This window comes from Juglans microcarpa x Juglans regia, chromosome 4S (assembly GCF_004785595.1).
Source record: "Juglans microcarpa x Juglans regia isolate MS1-56 chromosome 4S, Jm3101_v1.0, whole genome shotgun sequence".
NCBI classification, from domain to species: domain Eukaryota; kingdom Viridiplantae; phylum Streptophyta; class Magnoliopsida; order Fagales; family Juglandaceae; genus Juglans; species Juglans microcarpa x Juglans regia.
The window spans coordinates 9249852-9274745 of record NC_054601.1 but is presented as its reverse complement, the minus strand read 5'-3'; the positions used below and the strand labels follow the sequence as shown (position 1 = coordinate 9274745).

Below are 24894 nucleotides of genomic sequence, written 5' to 3'. Positions count from 1 at the left end.
AATGATTGACCTCAGAGTCTATATTAGATAACACTCGAATAAATTGGTAAGATAACCTTCCTAATCAAATGGAAGCGTTATCTGTTCACTTCATTATCCTCCACGCGTCTGTAGGTTGAATCTCTGGGCTTGCAGGCTAGCCCCGATTCTTGAAGCCTTAGACTTGGGCCCCCCAACACATGGGCTTATCCCTCCGGGGCCCTGAATATCTTTACCAAGTACATCAAAAATATTTTGGTAACTTAGGATAATTGACAAAATTATAGTTTAGGTGGTAATTTGAAAGGAGTTTATGCATTATCCTAATTATATTTGACTGAAATAAGCAAGTATATTAATTTATGAGTTATTACTATTTTATTAAATATCAGGTATTTTTCCTTGAGAAATCCTAAATATTATGGCTAGCTAACACAACATGAACATTTTTTTTGAAATCTCATGTTAAGAAATAAAGTATGAAAAATTATATTCTCAAACCGATATATAGAGCACATCTAATAAAGTACTTACATGGCATAATATGATTTGGAAGATAAATTTTGAATTTTGAATTTTACAAATCCAATATTATCATTTAAGTGATATGAATGGTATGCTATACACATAAACTTGATAATAAAATAACTCTTACAGTATTATTAAATGTGTGTATGTAATACAACATTGTTTATAGTTACATATATATACAAGAGGACACACATACGTATGCACGAGAAATATATAGCTGGCAAACTAACAAGAATAATTCTATTCTAAGGCCTTTACATTACACACCATCTACGTGACATAATTTGATTTGAAAGATAAATTTTAAAATTTCAATCTTATAAATTAAATTATATCATGTGAATTGTGTGTGATATAAGGGTCCTACAATAGCATTTCTTAACATGGTTTGTGTTTCCTTGGAATAAATCAAAGTATTTGTTTGGATGGAAAATGTAAGAAGGATTTCTGACTTTTTTTTTTTAAATAACTATTATTTAAATTACAAATAAAAAATCTAAAACTTTCGGGTTGGCTTCGTTTGCCCCCACGAGGGATGGTGGCTAGTATTGTCCTATAGGAATATGTAATAGATCATTTTTTACTCATTATTTTTACACCATATATACACTTAATTTTTTATTTATTTTTTTATTCTTGCTAAACTAAAGAAGTTTTTCTAATCATCATCCATACATCACACATTTGATAAGGGAGAAAAAAAAAATCATATATAGTGTATGGTGTAGAGATGATGACTAAAATTTTTCAAATGCAATAATATGCAAGTGAATGCCTGAGATAAGTTTAAGTGAAGTTCTCCCTAAGACCATAAACACACAAGTAGATCAAAAGGTCTCAACGCTTAACTTAGGTCTGTTTAAGAGAACAAGATCATAATTAAGCCAATAAATATAGAATAAAATCGGAACCTTTATTTTTTAATCTCACCAAAGGGATATTCATTAAGGAAAATGTTAGTTTGCCTCCCATTTTGCTCCTAGTGCAAAAGTTGTATATTTTTTAATACTTTAAAAAAGCTACTTTTGCACTAGAGGGCAAAGTGGGGGCAGAGTAGCAGCTCTCATTCATATAATCATGATGACGTCTGTATTAGAAATGTTGCAAAAAATTATTACAAAAAAGTAAAACAAAACTGGAAATTAATCACATGACATAAAATTTACGTAGTTCTGCAACGTGCCTACATCCACTAAACTATAGAGGATTTATTTTTTTCTTTCTTGAGGAATAACATAATACACTTTGGAGCAAAATACATTTTTCTCGAACGGTCATAGTGTTCAAAATAAACATACATATAGGGTTAGATGGCCAAAATCCTAATTTTTCAATTATCGCGTTATTCGCTCGAGCGAACTCTTTACCTGAATTTCGCTCGAGTGACCTGTAGCACGAACGTCGAGCGAACTTTCTTTCTTCTGTTTTAGGAGTCACAAACTAGGTCAAAAATTTGTTCTCGACCCAAGCTTATGCTCCATGGCCCAAGAGCCTCATTGAAACTCCAAAAAAAAAATCATAACGAACCATTGTCAGGTCGGGTCATCAAATCGAGCTGCTACAAGAATAAATCAGACTCTGCAAACCTAACAAGAAGGGGGCTGCATTTAATCTTCTCCATTCATGGTGTCATGTAGTTGATGAATTTTGTGGAGTAATGATATGCTAACAATCTGTTTACAAAAAAAAAAATTATATTCTCAAGTCGGGGTGTAAAGCACATTTAATAAATTGCTTACATTGTATAATTTGATTTGGAACATAAATTTTAAAATTTAAATCTTACGAATCAAATTTTACAATTTAGTGTTCTGTGCATCGACTTGAAAATAGAATAACTCTTTTTACAATTATTTTACAACTCATTTTTAATCAATCATTACAATCATCTTGTTAGAGCATTGGAATTTTTCTATATTTCCTCTCACTTTTCTTATAAAAGAGAGTGTGTTTATATACACACTTTACAAAGGAATAAAGGAATTGAATCAAATTGGTTACAGAGCATTGGAGGCAAAAACATGACATAATTCCTAACAACAAAATTTCAATGTTTTATCTTCTAGAATATGCTCTGTTTGTGGTGATGACTTGGCATTCTCATTTTCCTGTGATGTAAAGTGCATTATACAATCTTCTATTCTAATGCACCCCCTTCGGGCCTTGAGTCCAATGAGGTATCAACCACAGTGAGACTCTAACAAAAAAAAGCAAATTTATCAGCAAATAAAGGCTTAGTAAATACATATGCAAGTTGATCTTTAGAACTGCAAAAAGAAACACAAAGTGTGTTGGTAGCTACTCTGTCTCTAACAAAGTGATAGTCAATATCCATATGTTTAGTTCTTGAATGATAGACTAGATTAGCAGAGAGGTAAGTAGCCCCAATATTTTCACAGCAAAAAGTAGGAGGCTCAAACAAAGGAAGACCCAGCTCACGGATGAGTGTTTATAACCAAATGAGCTCCGCAGTAGAGGAAGCAAGAAACTTATATTAGGCCTCTATACTAGAGCGAGCCACCGTCCGTTGTTTCCTAGAGCTCCATGATATGAGATGCCACCCCAAAAATATACAGAAGCCACCTGTGGATCAACGATCATCTAGGCATTCAGCTCAGTTAGCATCGGAGTAAGCTTGAAGAGTGAAGCTGGACTTGGATGCAAAGAACAGACCATAGTTGATAGTAGCTTTGAGATAGCGGAGAATTCTTTTAACTGCACATTAGTGAGGGAGCTTAGGAGAGTGCATAAACTAATAGACCTTGTTTATTGCAAATGATATATCGAGTCTAGTCAAGGAAAAATATTGTAGACCACTTACCATGCTTTTGAACAGTGTGACATCTTCAAATGCAGGGGAATCAAATTGAGACAGTTTGAGGGAGGCTGCCATTGGAGAGGACATAGGTTTAGCATGGAGCATGTTGCTCCGAGTAAGCAAATCCTTAGTGTATTTACGTTGAGAGAGAAGTAACCCACCACCTGAATAATCAATTTCTAAACCAAGGAAATATAAGAGACAGCCAAGATCTTTAACACGAAATGCAGCCCCCAAAGCACAGATAAGAGAGTTAATGGCAGTCAGTTTAGATGAAGTAATAACTGTATCGTCAACATAAACTACAACGTAAATGTGAAGATCACATGACTTAAGATAAACAATGAGGGATCCGCTTGAGAAGCTATAAAGCCATCACCAAGAACTAAGCTAGGCAAACCAAGCCTGTGGCGCCTGCTTAAGGTCATAGATGGCCTTGTGAAGTTTGCAGACATATGTGAGACGGGTAGGATCAATAAAGCCTTGAGGCTGCTACATGTAGATAATGTCAGTGGGAGAACCATGTAAAAAATCATTTTGAATATCCAATTGGCGCAGAGGCAACCCACGAGCAACAGTAATAGAAATAACCAAATAGATGGTGGACGACTTAACTACAGGTATGAATGTCTCCTAGTAGTTAATGCCAAGCTGCTGATGGTAGCCTTTAGCAACCAGCCGAGCCTTCCAACGGTCAAAGGAACCATTGGCATTAAGCTTGGTGTGAAAAACCCACCTACAACCAAGAATGTTAGAGGAAGGAACCAGAGGTACCAAGCTCCAAGTTTGATTCTGAAGAAGAGCATTATATTCCTGAGCCATGGCATTGCTCCATTTAGGAAACTTTGAAGCAACTGAGTAGCTTGAGGGCTCATTCGTAACAGCAACAGAGGTGGTGAAACATAGCAGACTTGGATATGGGACAGTGCCATCTATAAAGACACGAGGGCGAGAAGAGTTTGTGTGGGCACGAGTGATGATGGGAGAACGAGGAGGGACAAGTATAGGAGAAGAAGAAGAGATAAGGAAGCAGAGAGTTGAAGGATTTGGCAAAGGAGGAGAAACAGATGTAGAGGAGCAAGAGGTGGAAGACGAAGTAGATGGGCTAGGAGATCGTGATGATGGGCTAGGAGATGGGCTTGGGCCGGGACCAAGTATAGAAGGAAAAAATAGGGCAAATGGGCCGTGCCTGGAAGAGAAAAGGTAACTGATGGGTTGGGACGTGTTTTAGAAAATGGGAAAGAGGTCTCACTAAATGACACATCCCGTGAGGTGTAGAGTCCGTTAGTTTTAGGTCCAAACATTTATACCTCTTGTGAGTGGAGCTGTAGCTTAGAAAGAGGCAAGAAACTGAACAACAATTTAATTTGTGGGAATTATATGGTCTCAAATTAGGCGAGCACTCACACCATTCCTTTAAAATTTTATAATCAGGGGCACGATGGTGAACAAGGAAGTAAGGTGATTGATTTTTAAGGATCGAGAAAGGTAGAAGATTGATTAAATAAATGGATGTCTCAAAGGCCTTAACCCAATAAGTAAAAGAAAGTGAAGCATGGGCTAAAAGAGTAAGCCCAGTCTCCACGATATGTCTATGTTTCCGTTCAATCAGGCCATTTTGCTGGTGTGTATATACACTAGCAAGAAAATCTATGGGTGATGCCGAGTTTTTGGCATAAGGGAGTGAGAGATTTAAATTTACTACTACCGTCAGTTTGAAGAGTAATTAATTTTGTGTGGAATAAACGTTCAAGAAATGGCAAGAAAGTGGAAAACACATTAAGAACATCAGATTTAAATTTAAGGGGAAATCACAAAGTAAACCTAGTGAAATGATCAACAAAGGAAACATAATATTTAAAACCACCGCAAGAAACAAAAGGAGCAGGGCCCCAAAGGTCTGCACAAATAAGTTCTAATGGCCTAGAATAAGTAGCCTCACTGGCACGAAACGAGAGCTGATGGCTCTTAGCCAAAGGGCATTTCAGAAACTGGAAGGTAGAAGCAACTGAAGAAATAGGCAAACAGTTGGCATGCAGAACGCGAAAGATAAGAGCAAGGGAAGGATGGCCAAGCCTGTGGTGCCACTCAGCAAGAGATGTGCGTTCTCCAAGATGGACAAAAGACGAGGAGGAGGAGAGCAGCGCAGGAGGAAATACATAAAGGTCTTCACGTGTGGGATCAGTGAGGAGGAGTTTCCCCGTCCGATTGTCCTTCACAGAGGAGTGGGAAGAGTGAAATTCAAATAAATATGAATTATCAACACAAAATTGAAGCACAGAAACAAGGTTTTTGGTAATGGACGGAACATGAAACAAATTATGAAGAAGAAATGAATAGGAATCAGAAGAAAAACAAGAGTCACCAAAGTGCTGAATAGGGAGGCCAGAACCATCTCCAACTCGGATATTCTCACCACTAGTGTACTACTCAAAAGAGAGATTCAAGTTGCTCAGACCATATGTAATATGATGGGTGGCAACTGAGTCAGGATACCAAGTAGCATCTGGGAAGGAGCCGAGAGCAATGTAATTGGCAAAGATTAATCGTGGAGCCTCAAATTGATAGGAGTGATCAAAACGATGCTGGCATTGGAGGGCGACATGGCTTGATTTGTTACAAACTTGACATGTGGGGCGATGAGCAATATATGTCTGTTGATTACTGCTTGAAGATAAGGAAGAGTAACGTCCACCACGACCATTAGTTGTTATTGTAATTGAAACAACCACTACCACGACCTTGACAACCACCACGAGTGAAGCCATGGCCACGCTGGTCACGAGTTCCAGTAGCACTGAAATTTTCTGAAGACTCAATAGAGGAGACAGTGCTCCTTGTAGTGAGTGAAATACGACTTTCATGAATAAGCAAAAGTTAATACAATTTATGGGAAGAGAGGGGCTCTGCCCTTGTGGTGACATAAGTGATAAAAGACTCATAAGCAGGTCCTAGTCCAATAAGTAAGTGACAAACTCTTTATCAGGGAGAGGAGTACAGTAGCAGCCAAGGTGTCGAGAAGAGAGCGAACCTGCCCAAAATATTCAAAAATGGATTGATCACCTCATGAGAGGTTAGTAAGCTGGAAGCGGATATGAAACTCCTTCACTTAAGAGTGGGAAGCTTATATGGAGTCAATAGAGAGCCATAGTTCCTGAGCCGTGCTTGCAAAGAGAACATGACCAATTATGGATTCACAAAGTGAGGAGAACAAGATACTCAAGACAAGCTAGTCAGTCACCTCCAAGAGAGAAATTTTGGGTTTGCTTTAGGTGCAGCATCAAAGGTGTCAGGCAAAAATTCAGAGGGACAAGGGAGAGTGCCATCAACATAGGAGTAAAGATCTTGCCCTCTAAGATAGGAAGTAATATGGACCCTCCATAAGAGATAGTTTTCAGCTATTTATTTGATGGTAACAATGTGAGAGAAAGAAGAGGCGATGGAAGAGCTCGGAGGGACCGGAGAGGGTGCCTGCATAGCCATGGATCAAAGTGACTGTTAGTCACATAGCTCTGATACCATGTTAGAGCATTGAAATTTTTCTATATATCCTCTCACTTTTCATTAGTAGGTTGAGTGTGTTTATATACACACTTTACAAAAGAATAAAGGAATCGAATCAAATTGGTTGCAAAGCATTGGAGGCAAAACCAAAATAACAGATTTCTACCAACAGAATTGCTAATCTTATCTTCTAGAATATGCTCTGTTTGTGGTGATGACTTGGCATTCTTCTTTCCGTGTAATGTAGAGTGCATAACAGAATCCTTTATTCTAATACATCTCACTCCATTAAATATAAGTTTTAATAACACAAAATTATTCTTAAATAATTGTAAGCAAATAATTTTTGTTCTTGCGTGAGAGTTCAACCAGATCCTTGTTACATCTTTGCGTTAATTGTTGGGATTATCCAATATCTTAGCATTTAACGTCATTCATTTAATGTACTGTATGTACTCTGTCTTTCATAACATTTAGCTCACATCTCGCCTTCCATCTGGGCGAGGTCCTATGACACCAACAGCCGCGCGCTTTGATTTTTGGTCAACATTGTTGCTTGCTAGCTCGCCACATCTAGGGCTGAGAAAAAAACCGGTAAACCGGTAAATCAAACTAAACCGATGAGTTTGGTTCAGTTCTAAATCGGTTCGGTATCGATTTTATTTTTTTCAAAACCGGCCGAAATTGGTTCAATTTCGATTTTTCTTTTTCTAACAACGGACCGAACCAGACCAGACCGGTTCATATAAATATATATTTTTAATTTTTATATTATATAAAATATTTTTTATATGAGTTTTTATATTATATATAATTTTGATATTTAATATATATAATTATATATAAAATAATCTTGTATTATATGCTAAATTACTTATTAATATAACATTAAAATTTAAAATCCTATATAAATAACTATATATTATCACTATAGTCTATAATACAATTATAATATATATTATAATATACTACAATATATTATCATTATGTTATTATATACTATAATATATATAGCATATTATATGTGCTATATATATAATATACTGAAAAAACTGGACCAAGCCAAATCGAAACTAGTAAAATAAGAAGTATCAATTTAGAAATATAACCAGTACGATATTGATTTTTTAAATTTTAAAATCGATATATATCAATTCGATTTTAAAATATGTTTAAAATTAGACTAAAACGGACTGATTGCATCCTTATGTTCAAACTTCAAACCTCAAATACCCACTTAGTCAACACCATTCTTGTTCGGCAAGTTGGATTTTGCTTGCTTGGTCGTGGGCAACTCTTGGGTTGGGTCGTTGGTTCCTCGTGGACCGTTGAGGCCCACATTTCCAGCACCATAGTTTCTATGTTTAACAAGGACAACAATTACACTTTAACGTCAAATATTCAAAATGTTTTCATTCATAATTAACTATAAAAATCACAAAGACTCTTTTATATAAATGAGAAATGTTATAAAAAAATTTACATCATATACTTTCACTTAATTAATATGAGATTTTTTATTTTTATTATTCTTTCTTATTGCTTAAATAGAAGTGTATGGTGAAAACATTCCATATAGAATTTCTCAATATAAATAATTTTTAGAATAATTTTGTTTAAAAATCTTTAAACCAGATATTTATAACCATAAGGTTTAATTTATCATTTTATTAAATCACATTTTAGTAACAAAAATACTCAAATGGAAACCTATAAATGATTTAGATGCATATAAAGAAAAATTATAAATAAAAAAAGCAATATTTTTCGGGGACGTGGATTTGGAAATTTCATAAATTATTTTATTTTTAAGTTGGTACGTGGACCACAACATCTACATCAATTAAATAATAAAATTTAATTTATAAAATTTAAATTTTAAAATTTATCTTTTAAATTAAATTATAGCACTTTAACAAACATCGACTTGAAAATAAAATTTTGAATAATAATACAATCATGAGTTATATAAACACCACACACTTAGATCTATTATTAAAAATTTAATTTTTTTTAAATCAAATTATAGATGACGCTTACACACATATTGCAAATATAATTTCCTTAAAAATATTTCACAAATAATTTGTTGCCTACAAGTTAACACCTTATTTAGCAATCATCTTTAACAACATTAATCCATCGGTCTGCTTAACCAAGAACCCTAATTTTAATTACACAAACACGATTATAATAATCAACAAACTCCCAACACTTTTTTTTTTTTTTTTTTCCCGTTCTTAGGTTTTTTCTGAATACATACAAAAAGGCCATACTAAAGGGCGAGTCTGAGGTCTACCCCGCCATCTTCATCTCCTTCTTTCATGTCCTTGTCTTTGTTGCATTGACGAGGATAGACCAGAGGCGCCAGAGGATGATCAAGCTTTCTGAACTCAACCTCTTTATCAAAATCCTCTCGCTCGAACTTTGGAACCCAGTAATTACAACCGGATTGCTCTTCACCGTCGATCCTCTTCATTCTCTTGTTCTTGTTCTCCTCGATCTCCCACTGCGTCGATTCCTTCCTTTTGTGATAATTACGTGCCTCTCTAAAGCTTCGAATCAGCTCAAAAAACTTCTCCATTTTCACGTCGTCTTCTTCTTCTTCTTCTTCCTGCTTATTGACCCCAATCCTCAAGCTCTTGCCGTCTTCCATGGACGATCTTTATTTTTTCTTTTAAACCAAACAGAGCAAAAGCACGAAAAGTCAGCTTCAGCAATTGAAACGAGGCTTGTTCGATTTGCCTTTCCCAGTTCTTCAACGGGTTATATATAACGGAAGCTCTGGGAAAGAGAAAGACAAACGTACCCATCTGGTCTCGGGGGGGGTGTGAGGAGGGATGATGGGGCATAAAGGTAAATAGGAGATGAGGACGACGTGGGGAATGACGTCATCATGAATACGTACTTGGGACTTGCGAGCGTAGGGAGATTACGTAAAACAGGGAAAGGGAATAATAGTACTGAGGGAAAGGAGCGAATAAGGCTGTGGTGGGATGTGGGTGACGTACAAAGGGTGACGTCTGATATGGGGTTGCGGTTTCTTACTGGTCCCAACGCGCTGCTTAATTCGTCACGATTTTGAGTCTTTGACCACTACTTCGATGCTTTCTAGACTTTTGTCCCCGGCCCCACCTAGGACGACTTTATTACACGCCACATAAATAAAAATAAATTTTTTCGAATATGCTGACTTTGGGATGTATTTATTTTATAATAAAAATAATTTTTTTATATAGAATTTAATTTATTGTATAAAATTATGTTAATTATAATTTTTTTTATTACTAAATTTTTTTTAAAAAAATATAATCTATATAAGTTGACCCATGTAAGATTTCTATAAGCTCTTTGAAATTAAATAATAAAATTTATTTGAAAAGTTTATTTTTTAGAGATTTTATTTTTTTTAATCAAACTACAGAATCCATGTGTTTTAATATTTTAACTAAAGACTATAAATTAAATTTTACACCGTATCCCAACCGTACATGTCTTAAAAAAATAAGATCAAGGCTAAAAAATACAACATAAAAGATGAATGGTTGGAACTCAAATTTCTGGTCATTGATGGGGAATGGGCGAATGGCACAGAGAGAGAGAGATAGTGAGAGAGAGAGAGAGAGAGAGAGAGGTGTGGGATGAAATGAGACTTGTTTGGATAACGTCATGTTGACAACGCGTATCTTATTGGATTCCACGCGTATTGAGATATCTTGATTTAAATAATTTCTATAACTTAAAAAGTTGAGAAAATTTACTTTATTTTTTTAATTTGATACCTCCATTTGATCGTTGGTTAAATTTTTTTTTTTACTTAATGATTAAAAAAGTGATTAAGTGTATTGATATATTTTTTTTATTTTTTAAATATATTTAAATATATTAAAAAAATATGAAAAAAAAGAACAATAAAAAAAAAGATTTTACGCTGGGCATACGCGGTCAAAATGGAACACCATATTAGCCGCCCCCTAAAAAGATATAGATACAATTGGTAGATTAGTCTGTAATCAAACATGTATATGGGTTAGTCAAGCATGGATTAAAGAATACTTCTATTCTAAAACTTTTATACTACTAACTATTTATATGGTATAATTTAATTTGAAAAATAAATTTTAAAATTTAAAGAATTAAAAAGATATAGATATAATTTGTAGATTAGGCTCTAGGACTAAGTTCCGACTCCGACTCCGATCAAGAGCAATCTCTAACTCCAATTGAAACTTCAGAGTCAGAATCGAAACTCTAGTCGAAGTTGGGCTTGGGTGGAAAGACACAAATGCACTTATTTGCTCTTCTTCTTCTTCTTCTTCTTCTTGATCTGTAAAATCTCAAAAACTCAAATCTCATTTCATAACTTATAACAATCTTATAACAATTTGAATAAGAAAAACATATATGAAAAGATAAAACTTTACACACATTAAGAAGAAAGAACCAACTGCACCCAAGTAGAAATACATGAGTTAAGATTCATTCGCTTAAGCTCCCGAATCGCTCAAGCTTCAAGCTAAAACCCTTTGTGACTCGATCCATTCAATCTTTGATGCGAAAAATCCAACATACATCTCAACTAAATTCGATCCAAACTCGTATAATCTAACCAATCCACATTTGGTGGTATAAAGAAGAATAAATCTTGGGCAATATTGAGAAGAAGAAAGAAGAGAAAGAGACGGGAGAATGAAATGAGTTGGTTTAGGGCTAGCGAAAAGGAAAAAGATGAATATATAGGAAGATTTAAACGGCTTCGTTTTAAGAGTCTTAAAAAAACTCAATGAATTCGGTCTTACGGTCGTGGGGGCTCGAACTCGTGATGCAGGTTTACAAAATAATATCGACAATCGTTAGGCTACTCGGCCTATTTTCAATTTTATTACAATATAAAATATATTACAATTTATCATTTTACATTTTTTCTTTTATAAATACTATCAGAGTCGGAATTCAGAAGTCTAAGCTGACTTCAGCTCCAACCCCGACTCCAACTTCGAGTCCCAACTATTTTTTTCTCAAAAGAACTCCGACTCCGATTCTGAACTCCAAACCACTCAATTCTGTCGAAGTCAAAGATGGAGCGAACATCAGCTAAAGTCAGAGCTGGCGGAAGTTTTGCACAGCCCTAATCAAACATCTATACTGGGTTAGTCAAGCATGAACTAAAGAATAATTCTATTCTAAAAACTTTACACCATATACCATCCACATCACATAATTTGTTTAGAAGATAAATTTTAAAATTTACATTTTACAAATCAAGTTATGTCACATATATGATGTGTGGTGTAGAGGCTTTAGAATAGTATTACTTCCGACTAAAATAAAATTTTGCTACAGTGCTCCAACAGATTTGTTTGCTATGCTAGTTTCAGCTATGAATGCTTTTAGGCTTTGTTTGATGAGTGAAGTAGTCTCACTATTATTCACTATTATTAACAAATTATTCATTAATTTTTTATTATTATTTATTGCATTTTCTCTACTATTCACATATCATTTAAGATCACCTCAAAATCTAAACGTAGCCTTGATAGATCCTACTTTTAATATGTGACAGTCTCACATACTCTCTTTTTAAAAAGTATAGTCTATTATTATAAAAATATTTTTTTTATACAGATTTTAAATTTATTTACTTTTTTCTAATAAAATATACGAGATTTGTATACAATAAAATTGTAAATATCGTTTCTCTATAATCCAACGTCGTAGGATACATAGCAACTAGATCACCATGTAAAATAGTCAAGAGGTCATGTTCAGCTAAAATTTAGCTAGAATTATACATTAACTGACACTAAATGATATGAAAATGACATTTTCCCAAATACACTACCAGCTCTATTAAAAATAAATAAAATTAATTACTCATTATCATAGAGTACTCCGCAACCTAATTCATAACAGAAAGAGGACAGTCTTTGCCCGGCCAGCTCGTGTTTTAAGGTTAAGGTGTTATCTTTTTCTCCTTTCCACGTGTGAAACGGCCAATAGTTCATGCAACGTGATGAGTCTAAAGGAAACGTAGCTAGCCTTTCACCATGAAACGACAAGATAATTGGTATTATTTAAAGAAAAAGTTGATCTCATTTGCGCAAAAAATTAAGAACTGAAAAATAAAGAAAATTAATTGACGTGATATATATGTGCGTACTGCATGGTGGCCTGGAATTCTAGCCATAGGTGATCGATGGGCGATTGGTTGCTCGCGCTTCTTGAATTCAATGTTAGAATTCTCTCATTTTCACGATTAAATTCTTTTTCTTTTTTTCTGATCTTTACTCCATCAACAATTTCTGTTAGGATATAAGATCTATTTACAATACATTTTCAAATTTCTCAATCTTGAGACTAAATAAAAATCTTCATTCTAATTTTTCAGAATGTGTAATTGTCTCTACAAAATAGTGAAGGCCGATTACTAGATTAACTTTTACCAAAGATAACTGTAATATTAACCATATGATCTTAACTCAAAAGATAGTGAATCTTATAAAAGAGTCCTTACTTTGATACCAATATTGTTGCCTAGATAACTAACACAAGAGGGAGTGAATGTGTGATATTTAAAAATTGATAATTATAAACTAAATACATAATATAAAATATGAACAAAATACGAAGCAGTACTAGTAAAGAGTAAAGGTAAGAGAGAAGCAAACTTAGTATTTTAACAAGATTCAGCCTCATTACCTACGTCCTTACCTCAAGCTACACCTTGAGGATTTTCAAATTCACTATTCAACTTCTTTTAGGTAGAGATAGAAATATATTACACATTTGAGTAGTATCGTTACAAAGTTTCTGTGCAGAATACCCTCTGCACTTACGATCACCTTACACATTATGATTTAACTATTCCTTATGTAGAATACCTTCTACACGCTAAGATCAAGAGGGGGAGTGAATTGGGTTGTATTTACCTGTTAGGATCAAGCGCTTACCAATAGGTCAAAAGCAATTGTTGTTAACAAAGGCGCAACTTTATTTCGTTATACATTTTGGTAGTGCAAAGCCCCACATTTATACGTGTTGCGGGCGGGCATGAGGAGCTTTATGCACACAAGGTGTACCGGCGGGTTGGTCTATCAAACACCGATAAACTCCCATAAGCCTAGCAAGTTCCTAAGGGAGATTGCTGGATCCCCAACAAAGTGGTATATATATAAACCCTGAATTATTAGGTAACTAGGTACTATAATTTTTGGAAATTGCTATGTACTTGCCTCCTAGTTTTGTCCTCTGGGTTTGACCGTTTGTGTATTTTAATTTTTTTTAATGATTAAGAAATGACTACTGAATTTATGTATTTTTTTAAAATATTTAAAAAATATTTAAAAGAAAAAAAAAATACAATTGTACTAGGGGCACCTCACGCTCAGTGTATATGCTAGCAGCATAGTAGCATGATCCATAATTTTCTCAAAATAAAAATAAAAATAAAATAAAATAAATTGGTCAACTTCGTTAGTTCCGTATCTAATTACTTTCCATCATCTTCAATTTCTATAAGAGAAATTCTATTTGCAGTCCTCACTTAGGAATTGTGAGAAAAAGAATCATTTTAAGAAGGATAGTTTTGTAATTTTAAAAAATTTTAAAGATAAAATTATTTAGACTTATATTGCAGTCTCCAAATAAAAACTGTAGATAACATTGCTCCTCCTATAAGGTTGGTCAATTTACCGAAAGGTAATTAATTACATGCAAGCAATGAAGGCCGTTCTTCCTAGTAAATTAAGATGCTACTAATTAAATCGAATAAAAGACAAAGTCTTCGTGAAGGGACCACAGCCAATTAGCCAAATACAATAGCTTACTTGGTCACGTGAAACGCCGCCTAGGAATATTGCTTTCTTAATTTCCACCTCCAATTAACCCAATCCTGTTTCGACCCCAAATGAAATTTTGGGACCCTCTCGGAGTATCGAGCATCACTTTAATTTAAATACATCACAAGTGCTGGCTTGCTAGCTTTTCATGTGAATCATAATCACGCGAACTGCCTCGTTTGTTTTACATATAAAAAGAGATGGATTGAGATTAAAGTTAAAAGTTAAATAAAATATCGTTAGAATATATTTTTTTAATATTATTTTATTTTAAAATTTAAAAAAAATTAATTGTTTATTTTATTATGTGTAGAAATTTTAAGAAAGTTGTAAAACTTGTAATGATTAGAAGTAGTTTAGATTCAGAGATGAGTTGAGATGATTTGTGAATAGTAAAATAAAAGTTGTATTGTTAATTATATTTTGTATGTGAACTTGGAAACGTTGTTTTGAGATTTGAAAAAGTTTAATTGTTTATTATATATTTTGTGTGAAAATTTGAAAAAGTTATAATAATGAGATGAGATAAATTAAGATGAGTTGACGTGGGTTTTGAATTCAAACGAGTGAGTTGAGTGGAGTTGTGAAATCAAACGAGGCTGAAACTATCATAAACATTGTCGCTGCGAAAGGCTAATTTCCCTGCATAAATTCAGTTTTGGCTTATATCCAGTAGTACTGAGATCAGTAAAAAAATGAATGGACAAAATTCATTATTTATTCGACTTCGGCCTCGTTTGGAACTTAGATTTAACTGAAATTAATTTTGTTCAGTCTAATTTTAAACTGAGTCTAATATCTAAACATCAAAATCTCAAATCATTAAACTCATCTCAACTCAAAACCTCTTTACACGTGGGACTCATAATCTTTTTTAGCTCAACACCTTTTTACACATGAGACTTGCAACATTTTTTAATTTTTCATAAATACATCTAAACTCATCTTAGCATCCAAACACATCTAAACTCATCTTAAGTGGACCTCACAAAATTTACTCCACATTCTCAACTCATTACTATTTATAAAGAACTCAACTCATCTCAACATCCAAACAGTGCCTTAATTCATTTCTTTCATTCATTTACTTAACATGACATATTTAGCCAAAAAAAAAATGGATGTAATTAAGCCAAACGGTTAGTATAAAATGAGCATAATTAACTGTTAAAACTTGAGATATTACACTGTTTTTTTGCATTATTCATGATTTCTAGCTGCTAAGAACTCAGTTCCTAATTGAAGTGATAGCTAGAATGGCACAGCTAGCTTGGTACTTAGCTTTAAATTTCCCTAGATCTCATGATCTCCCATGATTATACATAGATCTAGCTAATTAACAACTTCAGTAACATATATAAACAGAAGCTAGGGTTTTATCTGATCTTCTTTGCATGAGTACTTGTGGGAAGTACACACTAAAGTGAGAGCTTTAGGTCTAGTAAACCTTTTTCTTCTTCTTCTTTTTCTTTTTCCTGATCAGTTTCTTGAATTTGAGAAGAACCAGAACTGTTTTGAGCTGAGCTCCGGCCACCTTTTCCATGAAGTCTTCGGGTTCGAAGGACGGCTTCCAAACTTCAGTGACGATCTTGATCTTCTTCTCTTCCTCGATGACTTTATTCATCTTTGATCTCTTGTGGTCTATCGATCCCTTTATTACATCTGGGCCATTCGATCTCACACGCTGATCACGAGCCTCTTGGATATTCCTGATGAGCGCAAAAAACTTTTCCATTTTTTGTTCGTCATCTTCCTCAACGTCGTCATCATGATGAAGGCAGTATTTTCTCTTTTTGCTTGCATCCTCCATGTGATACTTGTGCAAGAAGAAGACAAAGAAGAGAGAAATATACCCGAGACTCGAGAGAGAGTGCAGTTTCTAGGTTGCTTCAGCGCTACTTCTCGTGGAAACGCTCAATTTATATATAATAGGTTTATGGTCATTGGTCAATGGGTCATGGAGTCATACGTGGAATCATTTATTGTATGTATTGCTATCATGTGAACCACTTTAGTACTGCGTCTCAGACGTGAATTTATTGAATTACCCTCGTAGGTCTAACACCTAAATTACCTCTATATATATAAAAGTAAAATACTCTAATCATAAAAAAATCAGAGATATTATTTATCATCTTCGTATCATACATTAATATATAATTTATTATTTTATTTAAATATACATATTTATACATTAATATATATTTAAATAGAATAATAAAAATATTAGAGTACATATTGATATGTGGTATTTGTAGGAGATGATAAATAAAATTTTTTAAAAAAAATTACATAAAATTAAATTTACAAACTGATATAATTTATATGATATATTAGATTATAAAATTATTTTTATTTTAAATTAAATCTAATAATCTCATAAAGCTTCTTCCATTTATTAATTTATTTCAATATAATTACTTTAGGTGGAGCATTGACTATATTTGACTGTGAGCATCTGGGTCAAAGAACATGGCAATTAATTGGTCATTTGGGTTCTGCAATAAAGGATGAAAAATTTTACTCATTTTTATTCTATATATTAAATATAATTTTTTTTTATTAAATATGTAGTATATAAAAGATGAGTAGAATAAATTAATTATTTAAAAAAATAAAATTAAATAAATTAAATAAATATAATATATAATATGCGGAAATGATAAGTAATAATTTATGTCCCTGGACCTACAATGTGACGCACACTCGTGACACCAGATGGAGTAATAATTTCTTTTTCCTTTTTTTTAATCATTGCACTCTTCTCAATTCGAAGATTGAAAAGTAATAAATTTATAACTTTTTTAAAAAGTTATTTTTAAATCTAAATAAAGGTAGTTATCTCAGGTTATTTTTAATTAAATAACAGTTAAATTGATTGATTATAAAAAAAAAAAAAAAAAAAGTGTTAAAATAGTTGTAAATACATAATTACATGTAGAAAATTAAGATTTTTTTATATTTTGTTTGATCCAAGACATTTTTCATGATTCGAAAAGATAGACACATTATATTAGACTTTATTACATTTAAATCTTAGGTCCGCATTGTCTATTAAAATTTTGTGATCATCCGAAGACGATAGATATTGGACGAAAAACGACTTAGAACTAGAAAATTAGGTTAAGGTCCCGTTTTGAATTTGGATTGAATTGAGATTAATTTAATTCAATTTAATTTTAAGTTAATTTGATATCTAAATACCTAACTCTCAAATCATAAACTTATCTTAACTTAAAATCTCTTCACATGGAACTCATAACTTTTTTTAACTCAACACATCTTTACACGCTGAATTCATAATTTTTTTCAATTTCTCATAAATATATCTAGACTCATCTGGATTGGTTTGAATTTAGAGATGAGATGATGTGGTTTTAGATGAAAGTTAAAAAAAATATTGTTAAAATATTATTTTTTAATACTATTGTTATTTTGAGATTTAAAAAAGTTGAATTGTTTATTACATTTTATGTAAAAATTTAAAGGAGTTATAATGATGATATGATATAATATGAGGTGAAATGGAACATTTTTCGAATCCAAACGAGGCTATTATCTAAATATATATAAACTTATTTTAGGTGGATTCTACACAACTGACTCCATAATCTCAACTCATTATTATTTATAAAAAAATTTAATTCATCTCAATTCAACATAGTAATCAAACGGGACCTAAGAAAAGAAAAGTAGTTTATAAACATCATGTCTGTCTTTGAACCTTTTGGTGGAAGATCGAGGGAATGGTAGAGAGGATTCGATGCTCCTCCCAGCACTCCAGTGAGCTAGTTCTACAGATCAGAAGAGAGATCTCCAGAGATAGGCGAGAGATCATAGTTCACTCTTGTTTTTTGGCAGATCAGAACAAGAAATTAAAGACTCTTCGTTTCTTTTCTAATGCCTAAAGAAATAAAAATAAAAAAGTTAAATGCATGCATCCGAGATTTCAGGCTTTATTAAATAATTTTAATTGATCTTTACCTTTTTTTTTTTTTTTTTTTTTCCTTCTCATTTTTCTCCCGAGTACTACACCTACAACATGATGATGATGCAGACTAGACATGAGGACTGCCAGGAAGAAGAAATTAAAGAGCACTAAAAAGTTAAGTCTAGCTAGCAGCAAGCTGTAGTAGTACTGCAACTATCTCATACGTATCGATCTTTAAATAATTCGATTATTTGATGGTATATATGTTGTTTTTTAGGCCCGTAAATTAAAGGGTTTAACAGTACCATGATGATGTTTTATATAATGGAGACATCAATTGATGGAGGACTGTGTTCCATCCATTATGGTGTGGTTCGATTCTGTTTTATGGCATCCCAATCATGACTTGGATCACGTACAATATCTTTTGTTATTTCCACTACTTGAGGTGATTATTACGACACGAAGAAACAACGAATCCCAACTAAAGATATATAACTGCAACATAATTATTTTTTAGAAATCGTAAAGACCTTTTAATGAAACTATCACAATTTTATAACTGGTACTAAAAAGTAATTGTATTATAGTTATACATTAAAGATAGATGAGATTTTTTTTTTTTTACGTTTCAACGTATGAGAAATTTATATTCAAACATCATATATGCATTCAAATATTATGGTTACTTACGTTTAAACGTAAAATATTTTAGTGCCAACGTTCAAACGTTAGTAATTAACGTTCGAACGTTAATTGTAAATTTAAATTAAATATGATCCTAATTTAAAAATGATGTACTTTTTATAGTGCATAATTTGTGAACAAATCTAAAAAATTGATTTGTATATCTTTATATTCACACAATTTACAAAATATAATTATATATTTATATAAATATATAAAAATATTTATATATATATAAATATATATTTATATTTATATATATTTGACGTGCAGTGATTTAATATTAAAGTTAAAAAATATAACATTAAAGAAGGTTAAGAATTGAAATTAAAAAAACTATAGAAATATTAAATAATATTATTCCTTAAATATATTAAAAGCAAAATATAAAATATGATTGAATTTCATAAACAACACTCAGATGATTGCGTTATTTGTAAAATTCGTACTCTGTATCTCCTCAGTCAAAGGTATCAACTTTGTTGTTGAGGATACCTACATGATGGGTTATCTTGGCGACAGATGCCTCTACAACCCCGATCGATCAATCTTACGATCGATATGTGCAGTCAGCTGTGAGATCACCGCATCAATCCAAGCAGGCCGCTTATCTCCTGTAGATGTACTCGTCGGCTGCTGACTACCACTCCTCACACCTGGCTCAGGCTGCGTTGGAGGAACTAGATCCTCTATAGGGGTGGCTGATGTCCTCTCGTCTGTCCAATGTTACATCGATGCGTAGTCATGTCAAGAGGGCTCATCTGATCTTTGACTTGCTCCTCCGACTGGGTTGGCACTCTTCGAGCAAGTAATAGCCGGCTGATCAGGACACTGTATGGGAGATTGTCCGTGGAGAGGATGCTTGCCTCGTAACGGATTCTCTCAAAGATGTGCAGTGAAAAATCTATGGGATCTCCACGTGCCACTCGTATAAAAAATTGTGTCTGAAACTGACTAAATGTGGTTTTATGTGCGAGTAGATGGTTTTAGTTCAAAGCGTTCTTCCTCTCGATCTCCGTGCAGTCTCTCCCGGTGAGGATGTAGAAATCCTCTTCTCGGTCATCATCCCGAGTCTCGAGGCCAATATCATTGGCTTCTGACCAGTCTGCATCTCTAGCTAATGTTGGCTCAAATGAGCCAGTAGATATGCAGAAGTGCCTACATCCTCGTCGGGTGTGCCATGTGCAGATGTAAATGTGCGAACCATGCCTAGAGAGTTTGCCGTAGTCGATGTCTCAACTCCTCGACGAATCCCGAGGTGCTCGGCGATGACATATGGCGAAATCTCAATGGAAACACCGCGTACAATCACGATGTGAGAGGATGTGTCCTGAGGCATGTTACACATCCCCATATAGAATTCTTGAACCATTGAGGGATATACATTCCCCCTCAATGTGTAGATGTTTCCCCATTATCTACAGACGAAGACATCTCTAAGGTTTATCTGCTCCCATTTGAGTTCGTCGAACTCATTAAGCAGGACCTCTCGCTCCACCATAACAGTATGAGCCCCAATACGAGTAGTGTCCTGAGTGGCTATTTCCCCCCTCATTTCTCGGTATGTAAAGGATGAGTCATATCCTGAAAATAGAAAAGAAAAAAAATTATTTACATTGATGTATTTTTCATGTTAATTTTACACTGCTCTGCATTAACGTTCGAACATAGTAACATAAATGGTCAAACATTCAGATAAAATGTTGGACGTGTATAATTTACATTCGCACGTAAAACACATACGTGTGAATGTATAACATACACGTTTGAATATAAGTAGTAAATAAATTTAAATAACGTACGTTTGAATGTTTATGTTATACGTTCGAACGTAAGGGTTTGACGTGCGAACGTAAAAGATACACGTTCTAACGTTGAAGTATAAATAAATTTAAAAAGTAGTACGTTCAGATGTTATAATTAAACGTTTGGACGTAAATGTTATTGAAAGTAAAGTCTGAATGTAAAAAAATATACGTTCAAACGTATAAGACATAACGGCTATGTTATTGAAACATCGTACGTTCGAACATCTTGGTGAAACGTTCGAACGTTAAGATACAGAATAGCTGAGTCGACTCAGTCATTATTGAAATCTCGAAAATCATGTTACAAGGTTCTAAATGCTAAAATGCCACTATAGAAATGAAGTATACACTTCAAGAAATTTTTTTATGGTGACTATTTGACCAATGACAACTCGTGGTGGTCGAAAAAATAGAGTTGAAAATCTGGCCACCACTTTACCAGTTTTAAACAAAACTGAACCAAATCTCAAATAAAATACATGTTACAGGTTAAAAGACGAATGCCTACCTTTTAGTGAAAGGTTGTGGCAAGGTTCGAAGGGAACATCGACGAAGGAGTGGCGGCGTGCAAATGGAAATGTGTACAAAACGGTGAAAATGACGTTTTGCCGTTACTTTTTAGGCTTATATACACAAAACGTTCGAACGTAATTCTAAGTACGTTCAAACGTTTGTCGATTAATTTTTCAAAATATTGACTATAATATATTATATTATATTATTAATATATGTTATATATTATAATGTATACTATAACATATAGCATACTATATCTAATATTATATTATAATATATATAGTATATTATAGTATATATATAGTGTATTATATATAATGTATTATATAGTATATTATATATATACTGTACTATATATGTAGTATAATATATATCTAATATTATATTATATATTATAATATAATATATAATATATAATATATATAGGATCTATTATAAACTAATTAAAACAACATTAGAACCACAAACTCTTATTACTAGCCCAAAAGGATATACTTTATTATTAGAATTTAGTACACAAAATTCTAGTGTATAAATTCCTAAACAGATTAATTGGAATCAAATTACTCTCCCTAATGAATGGTAATTAGAAAATATTACTTCATTACCTAAGATATAAAAGAATTCTAAAGACGATCTTGAATACACCCAGATGATCTGTTATTACATTAATATCTTGAAAGAAATCTCAAAATTTTGACAATAAATCCCAGAATCTAGACACACAGATTCGGAAAATTATTCATGAAAATATTATTGATACACCGGTATATTATTAACAAAGAATATTTTAAACAAGATTATATGAAAGAAGAAAATGGTCACAAAAGATAAATATTTTTCTTGACTTTTACAAAAATATAAAGAGATTATATTCAAGAAAAATATTACAAGTACTTAGAAGGAATACATATTAATATACATTTCTTTACATGGTTTGAAATTTATAAATAAAATCAATTATCAACTATAAACAGGACTACTAATCAATGGATTAAAGAAGAAAATAATCAAATTGTTTATGAAGAATATCCTCCTTTTGAAGCCACTAAATTCATTCAAACAAATACTCAATCCAGTACCTCTGATGGATTCCCAAGACTCGTTTGATTTGGAATTAACAAATTATGACCCTCAGATGATATAATTCTAGAAAATTATTACTTCCTCAGTTAGTCAGCATGATAGATGGAAGTTATCTGAAATATTATCTTTTTAGAAGAATAAGGACAAAGAACTTCGTCTATATATATATAGATATATTATATATATATATATATATATATATATATATATACTATAATTTAGAATATATATAGTGTATTTTATATATAATGTATGAAGATGATGGGGTTTCTTCGATCGGCAGCTCGGTACTGAGGGAGGCTAGGGTTCCTTAACGGCACTGAGGAGGAAGGTTAGGGTTCCTTACACAGAGAGAGAGAGAGAGAGAGAGAGAGAGAGAGAGAAGGTTGAAGGGTATGGGCTTCTTCTATCAAAACACAAGGGTTAAAAACCCTTGTGTCAAAACGACGTCATTTTGGTTCATCAAAACGGCGTCGTTTTGATACTGGGTTTGATTTGAAGAAAAAAAAAAAGGGTTCTAAACCTAATACCCGGCCCGGGTTGACCCGGGTTTTGCAACCTGGGTTCCAGCCCGGGTATGATCTAGGCCAGAACTCTGAATTGGGATCCGATTTTCCAGGTTCCGAATCGGGCCGAAAAAAAAAATCTAACCCAAATGAACAGTGCTAGTTGTGCACGGGGAGTTGTTCTTAGAATTTTTGCACAATTTGCACGTTGCGTGAAAATCTCGTAAAAACACAGGCCTATGGATGTATCAATTCTCATAAATTCATTGGATTAATTTTGTGGGTATGTTCAAAGTATTGGTAAAATAATTAAATTGATCTAAGATGTGGGCCACAAGATTTTTATGCAGATCAAGCATTTCATGAATCATGATCTCATGTTGCCGGCCATTATGATTATAAAAAAAAAAAAAAAAAAAATCCTTTTCACACAAAAAAATTGCATGTTCTATTAATTGTGAACGGTGCCTTTTACATTCGAATCCATTAATCCCTTTTGAGAATACCTAGCTAGCTCGATCGAAGCCGTATTTAATCAAACTAATTTATGATGTAAATAATTAAGGAGATTATAATATATATTCTACATCTCCTTAATTGCTGTCATGTAAATAAAAATCCTGCATGATGCTCGACATGATATAATTTAATATCAGATATATATATATATATAGTACAGTATTAATACAATTTCTTTTATTTGTTCTCTCTTTTCGGTTTTATCATTAATTAATTAAGCAATTAGCAAATTTCATAAATTTTCTCAGCTAAACTTTTCTCAGAAGTTAGAATTATTTCTTATATATCCAAGCATAACCTAAATCATCAGGATATAGCTACATAGATAGATTCATGATAAAACTTCAACAACTGTAACTAATTTTCAGCTGAAATGAAAAGTCGATCGCTAACTATGTGTATGGTGCGTAATGATTCTGCAAGGATAATGGAATTCTAGCTGGCCTGATCAGAATAAAAATACTGTTTGACCTCCAGGAAACGTGCACATGATCGATGAGATCATATCATGGTTTGACGACGAAGCTCCAGTACTTCCACAAATTTTGCTGTACATGCAACAGTTTTAGAGTGAAAGCCTTAGGTCTAACTCTAACCCTTCTTTATGATCAGTGTTTTCTTTCTGATGATCTGCTGATTCTTCCCTTTGCGCAGAACCCACAAAAGACATTGTCACATGGGCAGGAGGGACGACGAGGACGACGTTGTTGTGCAGAGCGGTCTGATCTTCCGTGAAGTCTTCACGTTGGAACGAGGGCTTCCATGCTGCAAATTTCTTCTCAGCTTCCTCGATTTTCTTCTGCTTTCTGATCATCTTATTCTCTGCGATCCCGGTCAATGCCTTAGATCCATTCATCATCAAACTTTCACGAGCCCCGCAAAATTTTTTTATAATATCATAGAACTTCTCCATTTTTTGTTCATCATCTTCCTCCTGATGATCACCTGCATCATGGCAGATCTTTCTCTTCTTGCTTGAGGTACCCATCTCCATGAGTGACGATAGGCTAGCTGCTTGCTTAAGGTGATTATCCGCAGGCAAAAGCTAGCTAAAAGCTGATTTAACTCGTAAAGAGACTCAGTGTACTACTACGTACCTCGGAATGAACTTTCTTGGGTGCTTCTAAGCTCCTTCTCGGAGAGCCACTCAAACTAGCTACTATAATAAGGT

At 33.3% G+C, this 24894-nt stretch overlaps 2 protein-coding genes across 2 annotated transcripts; both read right to left on the bottom strand.

Moving 5' to 3' along the window:
- Positions 1 to 8972: 8972 nt before the first annotated feature.
- Positions 8973 to 9595, bottom strand: LOC121263355 (protein NIM1-INTERACTING 1-like). The gene has a single exon (XM_041166202.1). It carries the CDS (start codon positions 9486 to 9488, stop codon positions 9108 to 9110), a length of 381 nt encoding a protein of 126 aa, XP_041022136.1. The 5' UTR covers positions 9489 to 9595; the 3' UTR covers positions 8973 to 9107.
- A 6215-nt stretch (positions 9596 to 15810) lies between these two features.
- On the bottom strand, positions 15811 to 16764 carry LOC121263354. The gene has a single exon (XM_041166201.1). It carries the CDS (start codon positions 16478 to 16480, stop codon positions 16109 to 16111), a length of 372 nt encoding a protein of 123 aa, XP_041022135.1. The 5' UTR covers positions 16481 to 16764; the 3' UTR covers positions 15811 to 16108.
- Positions 16765 to 24894: the final 8130 nt, after the last annotated feature.